A 13,415-nucleotide genomic window follows, 5' to 3' on the forward strand; every position below is an offset into this window, starting at 1 on the left:
TCCATACACTGCAGTTCATGCTGCTGTGTGTATCCTGGTTGGCGTGACAGAGGTAAAAAGGCAAACAGCTTGAAGAGTGAAGAGGACCCAAAACAGACAAGCAGGAACAGACCATACTGTTGGGCACTGGGCTGCAGCTGAAAAGGGAGAAAGGAGCATTAATAGACACCATATGTCTGCATATTCTGGGGGTCTCTGGCGTAAATTTCATTACCCGACGCAACAAAACGGACCATCTAAAAGACGTGTGTAACGTGGCCTGAGACAGCTACCGTGTGAAAAGCAGGCCGTTATGTGTGAGAGCCATGGCCTGATCTGTCACGCTGGGGTTTTTAAGGAAAAAACGGGGGGCAGCAGCTGTTTGGTTCACCTGTCCTGTCCTGTACACGGCTTTCCATCAAACCAGAGGCTAATGTCCTCGCAGGCCTGCACCCGCAGACGTGTTCCTCCACAGTAATGTCAGATGTAACACTCCCATCTAATGTGACAACATTTACAAGAACACAGCCTCTGTTTATCAGACTTGTACAATTATATGGTGTTCTATTTGTATAAGCACACTGCTTATAACAGGAGAGATATCCATAAACATACTGTAAGGCATTTAGTCTGCCTATGCTCTGTATTAGACCACCTTTTCCGCTGGATGTTGAGTGGGATAAATCAACTATGAAAGAAAGTGCATTATCCTTGTATTGGACCATAAGGTTGCTGTGTAGGATAAACTACACAAACATGTGTTGTATTTTTTTTTCAAGCGCCTACTAGTCAGGAGTTGGAACATTTTAGTTTGAGTTTGCAGTGGGAAAGTCTTTAGTGAAAAATATGCACACCACGAGTATGTGATTGAATTATATTTAACTGTTTGCACATATGTTCCCTTGTTTAAGAGGAGAAAGTTACTACAGCGCCGCTTAAGCCATGGATTATCTGTCTGCGTCCTCTGCCTCTTTAGCATCAACATGAATTCACCCACTCAGAGTCTATCACACATCCACAGAGCTCCCTGAGAGAGAGCGGACCTTAGGGAAGCCCGAGCGGGGGGTGGGGGGCACCTCGAAAGAGCCGAGTGGAGCTGAGCAGGGTTGTGGTTGCGCCCATGGGCATGGCCCTCTCACTCTCTGGCAACCACTTTGTTAGGCACACAACACTAATCCTCCTTGTGTCTTTATTGCCCTCTGTGCAGAGGAGCAGGCCGGGGCTGAGGCTGGGGGGAAGCACCGCTACAGGGCCAGTATCATCAGCATTCCTGTTTGATGATAGGCCACACTGTACAGCATTAAGACATCTAATAGAAGCAAGCTGAGAGCAAAAAAAAAAAACAGACTGATACTCTCGGAGACAGAGAGGGAGAATAAAGAAAAAGGAGAGTCCTCAAATATACCCCTCCTCCTCCTCCTCGTCCTCCTCCTTGGGTGGGGGCATAATTTGAGGATAGGCAGATTATTGCAAACCAGAAATGACTGTGAGGCAATTCTGGTCCATGTTGTTACACATACTCAATAATCTAAACAACACATTAATGTGCCGCCTTAATTTATAATACTGCCTCTGTGGTTGAAGACAATTTGTCATGCGTGGGATTTGTAAGAATCTCGTTTTTGATATTTCTAAAGCATTTAACACACATTTTTTTAATTAATGTTGGAGCATATATCCACATGTATGTCTGGTAAGTTGGTATGTTCATTTAACAATAGAATACACATCTGAAAAGTTGATAATTTGACAAAGAAGACTACTGATTTCCTCTGGTGTATCCTTACAAACACAACTTTTGTATTATTTTATTTTTATTATTTGCTGTTTCAAATATTCTTACTGTGTCCATGCTATCAAACTACCTCACACAAAGTTGAACTCACTCAACTGGCGCCATCTTGTGTCCATATGGGGCAGGTGTCTGCAGACACAGGTGCATAAAATTCAATGTCACCTTTTCCCCGGGATCTCCTCACTGTCCCCCAGCTGTCACCTGAGCGCTTGGCAGCATAGGGTAATAGCATCAAGATGCAATCAAGATTATATGCTTGTCACTCATTCCAATGCGCTCAGTGGCTTACAATGTGTGAAACAGACACAAGATAAAGCCGGTGCACAGATGGGGAGATAAAATGCTTCTAAATATTCATCAGTTTTCTGACTGCAGCAATGCAAGCCCCCGAATGTTACCATTAGATCATTGGGAAGAGGAACTGGTTAGCAAAGGGTTCACCCCAAAAAAGGAGTAGAAATGTAGCAATGCAAAGAATAAATAAAGAAAAACATCTGAATATTTTAATCTCTCCCTGTTGAAGAAAATTTTCTGTAACCACTTTGAATTTTGTGGCACTCTTCCTTACTGGGGATCTGAAACAGGGTTCGATGCTGTCTATCTCAACTGAACAGAGCCTCTGCTTGTAAGCTACATCCATATTAGCAGTTTATTTCCATGTTTACACCGTTTCATATTCTTTGCAATAGTAACAGGATTACTTTGTGACAAACGGTAATTTGTGGAATTCCCTCATTTCAGTTTGAGGATTTTCTTTTTTGCTCTGTATCCGTCTTATATATATATATTTATATATATATAAAAGTGTTTCTGTATTCTTGTCTCCCCGGAGGTTTGATTCCAGAAGCCCTTCAGGTTTTCGAGAAGACCTCTGTGAAGGGCCAGATAAAGCAGAGCAGTGCAAGGCCTGGTGATGCAGGCATGAGGGAGCATGGCAGAAATAATAATATGCCAAAGAATCCATTGATGAGTCCCCATTTTACTCCAAAGGCCAATCTAACATTTACCAGTCAAACATAGCATACTCTTATTTAATTTGCTGCCATGTGACATGCATATTTTCATAAATTCCCTACAAATTATGTATGCTTGTTTCTAAATACTTCATAATTTCCCACTGATTCCTAATAAAGATCAAACACAATAACAAAAAATATTGACCAAAAAAAAATCCAGCTGCAACAGCAGGTAACTGTAGTTTTTTTAGCAAATATCACATAAGCATAAGTAAATAGCGCCTTAAATGGGAACTATATTCAGCCATGGATTAATAAGTATTGGTGCCAGTAGGACAGTGTATGAGGAAATACACTGCAGAGGCCATGTTTATCATAAGGGACCTGTCACCTTGTGCAGCAGCAGAGATATTTATCCGTTTTTAATAGTTTTGGATAACAATGTAGGTCAAAGAAACAGAGCAGTAAGCTATATCAGGTTTATGCTACCCAGACAATCAATTACTGATGGTTTTGGTAGTTTAATAAGAGTTGTTGATGATTAGGTTAGGTTAGGTTAGGTTAGGTAGTTACTTTATTAATCCCCGAGGGGAATGATAAGATTTATAACAAAGTGGACATCCTGCCCCTATTTTTTTTTTTTTTTTTTTTTACATGCGCTGCTTTCCGTCACAAGTAAAGACTTGAACCTTGACATGAGAAGATAAAACTCTATGCAAACAGTTATATACTATTATTTTTTCAGTTATCAGTCAGGGCGTTTGTTTTCAGTGTCTCAGACATTAAGCGTTGTTGTTACAACTGCGTCACAAGTCACTTTAAAATATTGGACTATGATTAAAACATTTCCTGAGTTTGATCATGCACTTAATGATTACATACCGAAGAGAATTAGTAAATGTACATAAGTGAATTAATGTATGGAAATTAGCCCGAGTGCCATCGCAGGTCTGCTTCAGTTGATCCCCAGCTGCATATGTCGGTAATCACCGCTGCTTCTTGAATTCACTCTCAGGCACGCAATAAACAACCTGCTGCCAGCACCCCCTACGCTTTTGTCTAATCCGCCGTTTCACTGGGCTCTAGTTTGTCGCACAAATATGAAAGTGAATCTCAGCAGCAGAATGCACAGAGGCACATTAACTAGGATGTGCGCCTGCACACTAAAGCCCCAGACATTAGGTCTAGGATTTACGCTGGAATATGATTCCCTAACTGTCTTAAAAGTTTTCTGCAGCAGTTCAGACAGATCTTGAAGAACTTGGTGACCTTAGAGACTTGCTGCCTGGAGTTGTTTTCCAAAGTACGTTCATTAATTTACTCACTTGGCCCTTTGAATTGCTCCTTATAATCTATAATAAACCGAAGATGAACTAAACTCATGATACTTTTAAAAAGTGTAATATTGGTCAAAGTTACATTTTTGTTTTTGGATCCCAGACGGTGGTGAACATTATTGATGAATATAAATATCTCTCTCAGGCGTCCCTTTAAATCCCTTCCTGAATCTTTGGTTAATGCTTCCACCTACTGGAACAAAGAGTGTATTGCCTGTCATTAAATGCCAATTTTAGCACTTTGCTTAAATTCTTGATTTAAGTTAACCATCACAGACTGGTAAACCTTTTGTTTCTAGTATCACAGAGAAATTAAAAATTGTATTGTTGTATGTGGATGAAGTAATAGTACCAAAAGCCTATCAACTTTTAGACGGTTAACTGGCTAACATAAGAGTGCCTCTTCTTAATTTCAGTGTGCACATGAATGGACACTTTTAAGATATAACAATTTAATGCTGAATTGACACTGAAATGGGCAGTGCATTTTTTTTTCTTTTCAAAGAAAAATTATATTTCTATTCTATCAATGATTAAACACAAATCTGGCCACCCCTAATAAGTATCTATTCAAGCGAATTTTCTGAGTTGGTGTGACTTTTTCTTTATATCAAGCCAGCCAACCTAATCTAATATCCACTAGTCATAGCCGTGGGAACATGTTTCTAATGGCAGCTGTTGTGGGGATGAAACAATGTGTGATTTGACGGGGGTGTGGGGCAGAACCATCTTCAATGTCCATGTGAAAAAGTTTTGTATAAATGATACATATAGTAAAATATACAATGGTTTTCCATGTGTTCTCACAAACATTATCATAGCTCTTGAACAAGAAGCTGCTTACCTTGATGAACAAATATTATTTGTCTTTAAAAAGAATAATTATCATGTAGGAAAACATACAGAAAACACAGGCTACAAACACACACACACACACACACACACACACACACACACACACACACACACACACACACACACACACACACACACACACACACACACACAAAACAGGAGCTGGGCACTGGGTCATAGGAAAGACAGATTTACACAACTAACGTAGATGATAAAACACACCACTGATTGTTATTTAGCGTCACAGCAGGGGAGGATATGATGGCACGCAAGTACACACTCCGATACACAAACATAAAACAATAGCAGCGATGTACTGGTTGTTTTCAAAGACATATTTACAAAATATTTTGATTATTAGAGCTTCAACTACCGACAGAGATTGTACTCACAGGCCAAGCAAGTAAATTGGATCATCAAATTAACAGTAAATATTATAATAATGTGCATGAAGGCCTACTGTAAAGGGGCCATCCTAGAGAATATACACACATTTATATTTATATTTTTTTCAAAATTTGGATGACATGCTATAGTATGATTTAAAAAAAAAAAAAAAGTCATTAAAGAAGGGGGAATAAAACCTCCAAACCTTCTGGCTGAGAGGCAGCAGTGCTAACCACTGCACCACCAATCTTCCCAGGGATCAAACAGCATTGTGACAAATCTTTAGCTCACTGCAACCTATAACTCCATCGTCCATAAATATTCATTCAAATGCGACCAAAATTGCCGCAGACATTCTTTGGATAGTAGATATACATGTTTTCAAGGGGGTCTGCAGTGATATTAAATATCTTCCTGTAATGTGTAGTGTTTGCAAAACTTTTTCAATTTCTCCAAACGTTTATACTTCACTAAAAGTTGAATCACCATCAACAGGTGGAATCTGAACCATTAATATCAACCTTGGTGAAGTCGAATCTTTTACCTGTTGAGTTAACCAGACTGTTGGTTAAGTCTCTGGAAGCTCTGAGTGAACTCCGTGAAACTCTTTCTCCTGCCGCAAATCATTTTACGGCGCCGAAGATTGTCCAGCGGTCTACGACACCAACTCCCAGCTGGAAACAACCTCATGAAGACACGGGTTCGAGCCCCGCCGAGGTAACACACAAGGTTCACGGTTTACCCGCCGAGGTAACACACAAGGTTCACGGTTTACCCGCCGAGGTAACACACATGGTACACGGTTTACCCGCCGAGGTAACACACAAGGTTCACGGTTTACCCGCCGAGGTAACACACAAGGTTCACGGTTTACCCGCCGAGGTAACACACAAGGTTCACGGTTTACCCGCCGAGGTAACACACAAGGTTCATGGTTTGCTGAGGGCAAGTCCCCTTAATAAGCCACACAGTTCACCAAGAGCAAATCCCTCTAAGGGTAAGCCACATGGTTCACAGAGGGTGAGACCTCCTAAGGCAAGTCCCTGTAAGGGTAAGCCATACATTTGTACATGCAGTCATACTAATACCAAACCAAAGGTCAACAACAATACAAAATAAAAGTCACTTTTTTTTTCTTCATATTTCAGACATGAGTATAGTATAGTATAGTATAGTATGGTATAGTATAGTATGACAGTAGAGCAGTTGCCTCAGTGAGAAGTAACTTGAGGCATGCATGTCAGTTCAGAAAAAGGTCATACTCCAAAAAGTCATGAAAAGTCATCCAAAATATCCAAAATGTTCAAAGAAAATGTCATCCAAAAAGTGACCCAAAATTCATTTTTGTATATAGTATAGAGTATATGGTATATTGTACTATAGAGTATATAGTAAAGAGTAAATTGTAAAGAGTATAGAGTATATAGTATATAGTATAGCCAGGGCGATGCGGCTAAGTTTGATGTTTCGCAGTGACACAGGAAGTTGATGTTTAAGGTCAAGCGATGCTCCAAACCTCATGGAACTTGCGTCAGGCACCAAGTTTCATGAGTTTTTTGAAGATGTTAAAGCCACCAAAAAAAAAAGCCCTTTTTAAACAACAGAAAAAAAAGATTAAGGAACAAGAATTATTGTATGCTTATGCCTTTAACCCTTAGAGATACTGTACACCATAGACTAATTTCTGTCTTTATTAGGCGGGCACAGCGGATCTTTAGGGGAAGACAGTAAGTCAACAGTATCTGCCACCTAAACTTATAATACAACATGAGAAAGCGGGGAACCTGAAGATCCCGCATTTTGCCGATCAGTACTTTCCTCAAATCCAGTCATATAGCTGCCGCCTATTGCCCACGCCCACAGCAAACGACATTTCTCTTGCTTTTGCGCATGCTTGGTCGACACCTGTAGCCTCTCGCTTGTCTGACCCTAGTCTGACCTGAAACGTCATTTCTGCCCAGGCCTAAACCTTTTTGGAATTTAAGTTCCACCTGTTGACTACTTAGTGAAATCAAAATATCACTAGAATATGACCATAACCAACATAAATTAAGTAAAACGGATAGTCCAAAAATGACTTGTTTAGTCATTCAATTTGTAGTTGTGGGCATGCAGTTCTCCTACTCTCTGCTAGGGGGTGCTGCTGCACCCTGTACACCCACGGTCTTGCTCAAATTCACTCAAAAGTATATTTAGATTTTTAAAGAACAAAGAAACTTCTCTGCAAACCACCCTGTATTTATTGTACAGCTAAAAACCAAACTAATAAACAATTCTGGAGTCCTTAGTTGTCGCCATTTAACAAACTAAAACTCTATTTCAGATTAATGGCTGCTCTGTGTGTTCGCTGCAGGAACATTATGCATTTGTTTTCTGCTTTAAGTGCAGGTGTACGCTATTTGTATTCACGATGGTGTTCGTGTCTCTTTGGTTCACACATTTGACAATATTCTATGAAGTCAGGGATAATACTTGACGTGTTTGTTGTGGAAGTGGAAGTGGAAGTAGGACCTCTGCGAAAGGGGGATAGACCGTCGCAGTCTGGCAACCCCGACTGTCAAACCCCCTCAGTCGCTGCTGGAAGTTGCACACTTTAACTTAGCGACTTTTGCAGCTGGCTACAGCAGAACTGCTAACTAACCATGGCGGGAAAGAGGGCGTTAGTAATCCTGTCTAAAGGTGCAGAGGAGATGGAAACTGTTATTCCGGTGGACATCATGCGCAGAGCCGGGGTTTGTAACTCGTCTGCAGGCCGGAGATGCCGCCTGTTAGCGGCTACGTAGCTAAAGTGAAGGCGCGGACCAAAGCAACGTTAAAACTACGAGCAGCATTAAAACGAGCCAGCTCTACAGTCGGTCCGTAACGGCGTCGTGGTTTTCCCCGTTTTGTGGTCATAACAGCTGTGTTAAGATATGTCTGTCGTCGTGATACCGGCGGCAATTACTTACTGCGTAGAGCAGTAATCGTAATTTGCGGCGTGCTAAAGTCAACACGTAACATCGAGGAACCGAGGGGGCAACTTTGCCCTTTAATATATATGTTTGTTGTAATGGGGAGACCTTCATCAGCTGTTCAGGTTGCGGTCTGCTAACCGGTTAACAGCACTCGTAACCTTTTAAACGTCAAAGACCGACGTCGTTGTACCTCTCCGCCATTTAATGTACTTTCAAAAATAATAATAAAAAAAAAGGTGTCCACCAGCCACGCTGCGGACGGGATGCCGTGTTGTACCATCGTGCTAACGCTGCACTTTTCACGTGACCCGCCCAAACCTCTAGATTGCGGTGACGGTCGCAGGTCTGACGGGCAACGAGCCAGTTCAGTGCGGCAGAAACGTCGTCATCTGTCCTGATGCCAGCCTGGAGGATGCAAGCCAACAGGTGAGGCTCGCCATCCCACTAACACTGCGAATGCATAGGAGAAAAAAAAAAAAAAGACCTCCAACTTTTCTCAAGGTTTCAAAGCCATAGTTTGTATTTATTATTGTATATTTCCAGTCTGATTAGAGTGGCTGCTGTTGTGCAATGTTAAACCTGGTCAGCTCCCGTATGTTATTGTTTCTGTCTCTAAGGGCCCTTATGATGCGGTGGTTCTGCCTGGAGGGACGCCAGGGGCCCAGAGTCTGGCAGAGGTGAGAAAATACTCAGACATTGTTTGTGTTTTGATCTACTTTTTGATTCCCATTACAACAACAACAACAACAACAAAAACGATCCCAGTGGTTTTCAAAGAAGAAAAATGCTGTGCTTGCAACTCCATGTAAATGAATGTATTCTTTCAAATACAAAACACCCAAATTGAATTATTATTATTATTATTGCAGTGAAATAATGAGAATTGCCTGAATTTTATAGCTGCAACAACCGATTGATCGACAGAAAATTAACCACCAAATACTTTGATAGTTGATTAATTGTTCTAAATAATGAAAACATTTTCAGAGACCAGCTTATTTAGTGTGAATATTTTCTGGTTCCTTTAGTCCACCACTATAACAAACTCAATCTCTTTTGGTTGTGGACGGTTGGTCGCAACAAAATTAGACATCCTAGGCTGCACCTTCATTATTCTTGAAACACTGGTCGACATTTTCAGACCTTTTAAGGACTAAATATCACTTTAAAGCATCATCTTTATATACAGTCTATACTTCAAACTAGTGAGAGGAGCAGAGACATCTCAAATTTGACAGGAAATGTTTTGACTCTGATAAAATATGTTTTCTGCGCCTATAGACATATCTGGATCTAGTCTTGCTCATCTAAATTGTAGCCTTACCAGCATGAAAGCATGCTCGTATGTTGTAACCTCATTCAAGTCATAGGTGATGTGTTTTACATTAGCCCTTGTACAAATGTTCGCTGCTGCAATGGTCACCTCACACTTTGAAAGCCGCTAAATATGCCTTTCCGTATGAGGGTGTCATTAAAAACGATAAGTTGATTACAACTACTTGAATGAGTTATCCTTAAACAGTTGTTGACTGAGTCAGTGATAATGAATCAATACCGCAAACATTTTGTATTTATATTTTGTAAACATTATGGTTAAAAAAACCAACAACAACATTATTTGATAGAGCATTCTGGGTTTGAGTCCGTTAAATTCATGATCTGCTTCATAGTTAGTTTTGGGGTTGTGATTTGAAGCTATTTTAACTGATTGTCCCTTGCCCAGTGCATGGTGAGGTAGGCTCCAGTCATTCTGTGCCCTACATCCAATCACCCTTCGTGACTGGATGGAAGGAAAGTAAATGACCCTAGTGGCAATAAAAGAATGTGTTACCATCAGTTGAGTTCATACTCCATGTATTTTGCACTTGTACTTGGATTCTATTGTATTCTTCTTTATCTTTCTGCGCTTCAAGATGAGCATGGAGAATATCATTATTTTAGTGTTTTCATGAAATAAAATGCATTTTATATTATGTAGCTTTTTGTCAAACTCAACTAATAGCTTATAAGGCAAAGACCATGTGTAATTGACATATTGTTGTTCAAGGATTCTTTGGTTGTATTGAAACAGTGATGCGCTATTATTGTGGAGCAGTTCTGTGTGTTTGATCAGTTTAAAACATCGCCAGTTTGTTTTACTGGTTCTAATGCAGTCAGCATATACACGGTGGAATCGCGTATATGCCTGCAAATGACTCACTGTGCATCCGTTTTCTCTGCTCTCTTGCAGTCTCCTGCTGTGAAGGAGGTGCTGAAGGATCAAGATGGCAGAAAAGGCCTGATTGCAGCCATCTGTGCAGGTACAGTTTATAAAAACAAATCAAACTCATAATTATGCCGGACCAAACTCTAATAGTGATGTCTCTAAATAGGTTAAAGCTTAAATATGTGGTGACCTTAAATTTGACCATCACGTCGTTGCTTTTGATGAAATACTGTAGGTGTAAATTATGCAGCCAACACAGGGCAGTTTTTGCTTCATAAATACTTTTTACATAAATTTTCCAAATTGAACCAGTTTGGTACTAACAATATACATAAATGAAGCATGTACTTTTCTACCCTGTGGCCCATAAACATTTTTAGCTAGAGGCATCATTAAAGGTATATTCTGGTTTTAGACGTACCAATCTTATGTTGTGCCGGTAAATGGGATTAAAGAATATGGGGCAGAAAAAAAGGTGGTTTTATATTTACATGGCAGTTGATTCAGGACATGTTCTGGTATTTAAGTAACTGGATGTACCCTGAAAAGAGTTTATCACGCATCTTAACCACGGTTTAAAAAAAAAAAAAAAAAAAAAAAACGATACACTGTTAAAAAATGTACATGCTTCATTATCTTATGGTCATTTGTGAATCTTCCTTGGCATTTGATATGAAAGGGTGAGGGTTTGATGAATAGGTGTCCCTGAGTGAACCCACAAGCACTGACATTTTATTTGACAGGTTCTGTATGCAGAGAAAGGACACAGGAAGGACATTTTGAATAGGGACAGGGGACCAATGCGGCAAACTGGATTGAAGGGTGTCCTAGAAATGACTGAAATCCTCACAGGAATATACAGTTTAATGAACCTGCCAGCAAGAGGGCCCATTGCAAGACTTATTATTCTGCCGTAACATGAAAGTTATTATCTTGACACATGAGAAAGGTTAATTGACAAAGGACTTGATTGATGCCCGGAATGGTAATAAGTGCAAAAATACTAACATTTTTAACATTTCTTTTTTTGATCTAGTATTTTTTTTTTTTTTTACATTGTCATTCATAATTTGCTGTATGATAGGATCCCTTCCCTCTACATTTTCTTTGCTGTCCGCCTTGGGTTCTCAGAAGGTCTCTCTCTCATACTGGTGTCCTCTGGGTGGGGACTTGCTGTAACAGGAGTAGCCTGGCTTTAACTGGCAGTCTGCTGTTCTGCCAGGGGAAAGTGTAATCTTTAGACTGCACGGGAAGGCAGCCAAGGAGCATAATCAATAACTTTCTATTTATTAACAGTGTTTGGATGAGCTTACTGCAGTGCTAGGACATAACCAAAGTTAATGCAGCAACAGTCAATGTCTTCAGCCTCTCCTTTTTTTCTCTCTTTTCAATGTGGTGCAGATTATTTGGAGAGAAACTGAAACTGTATATGTTACGGGTGTATTTTTAGAAGCTGTGGAACAGTTGAGGACACCTATAGGACAATTGTTTATCATTGAATATTTTATACATATGTCATTCATTTATTATTCACTGAATCCCATAATCTAAAAGGGATCGTTTTTGTGTATTTTTTTTTCCTTCGGCATTATGAGTTTTGTGTTGATCTTGAAGGGGAGTGATTCAAGTTAGATACAGCGGTTTGCCTCATCTTACCCATGACTCTGTAACCTTCTTTAAACTGCATTAAGATGAAAATCAGGACTGACACATGCAACACAATGTGTTCTTTAGTGTCACTTCATCACAGTTAAATGAACCAGCTTTGCCCTTCTGCAGGTCCCACTGCTCTTCTGGCACATGGCATTGGCTACGGCAGCACAGTCACTACACATCCTGCCATGAAGGAGAAGATGATGGCTGGAGGTAAGAAACCAACTTTATGTGCAGCGAGAGGCTTTTAATATTTACTGCTGTAACTCAGAATGGGAGGGATTGTAATTATTTTTAAAGGGCAGCAGATGGTGCTGTACTAGCTCTTTGCTGCCTTTACAGAATCATGTCACTATGCAGCAGGAGAGCACACCACTCAGAGGTGAAAGCGGATGCAGGAATTTGACAGAACATGCTAGAATTGGGTCAGTTTAAATGGTGATAGATTATCTATCTGCATATACTTGTAGAACTCTTTGATTTATGACATGTATGGCTTTTAGTTTGTAGCTTCAGCTCACATATTGTCATTTTTCTTATGGAATTGCTTTGTCTTTTCTTTTTTCTTTTTTTAGGCCATTATAAATATTCAGAGGCTCGAGTACAGAAGGATGGACATTACATCACCAGCCGTGGGCCAGGAACCAGTTTCGAGTTTGCCCTGACGATCGTAGAGGAACTTATGGGGGCTGAGGTTGCAGCTCAAGTCAAGGCTCCTCTTATCATGAAAGACTGAGTGTAGCTACGTTAACTCAGTCCTGCCAGCAGCACTGCCGGCTACACAAGTCTGGCAATACTGCGACAACTAATGTAGCTGACACCAAGAGTCAAAGTCACAAGTGACAAAGTATTCTTCCCAGGGGACATAAGTCTGTTTTTGCTCTGACAGGTTATTGTCTTCCTTTGTCTTTGTTGGTGGCCAATGAAAGGCACCCTGTTATTTAACACTGAAATACAATATGGATAATTGACACACATGCTTTCCAAATGAGATTAAATTGGTTTTGTTTTATTGTAGTTTATATTAGATTGCTTGCTCATTATTTTTGACTAGTTATTGTGTCATTAAAATATGAGTATGTTGAATCTTTGTTTGTCTTACTCTATGCTATATTAATATTGGAGGTCATTGTGACTTGTTTTCGCATGCCTGCAGTGGTTGTTGACACCTAAATATAGGCTGCATAATGTAATGTTTCGTGAGCACCGCTTACAACGCGGGAAAAAGAATCCAAATGGATTGGCAGGTGACCTGGCCAATGAGAGGCCTCGGCCTGGCTGCAGTTACGTTCC

General features: G+C 40.2%; 1 protein-coding gene across 1 annotated transcript; it reads left to right on the forward strand.

Annotated features, from left to right (window-relative positions):
- Nucleotides 1–7,837: 7,837 nt before the first annotated feature.
- Nucleotides 7,838–13,208, forward strand: park7 (parkinson protein 7). The gene is made up of 6 exons (XM_069690875.1): nt 7,838–8,041; nt 8,588–8,689; nt 8,881–8,940; nt 10,494–10,563; nt 12,249–12,335; nt 12,698–13,208. Exons 1-6 carry the CDS (start codon nt 7,952–7,954, stop codon nt 12,856–12,858), a joined length of 570 nt encoding a protein of 189 aa, XP_069546976.1. The 5' UTR covers nt 7,838–7,951; the 3' UTR covers nt 12,859–13,208.
- Nucleotides 13,209–13,415: the final 207 nt, after the last annotated feature.

This window comes from Brachyistius frenatus, unplaced genomic scaffold (genome assembly GCF_029030835.1).
Source record: "Brachyistius frenatus isolate BFR_SWC_R1_liver_20210118 unplaced genomic scaffold, ASM2903083v1 Contig_10, whole genome shotgun sequence".
NCBI classification, from domain to species: Eukaryota; Metazoa; Chordata; class Actinopteri; family Embiotocidae; genus Brachyistius; species Brachyistius frenatus.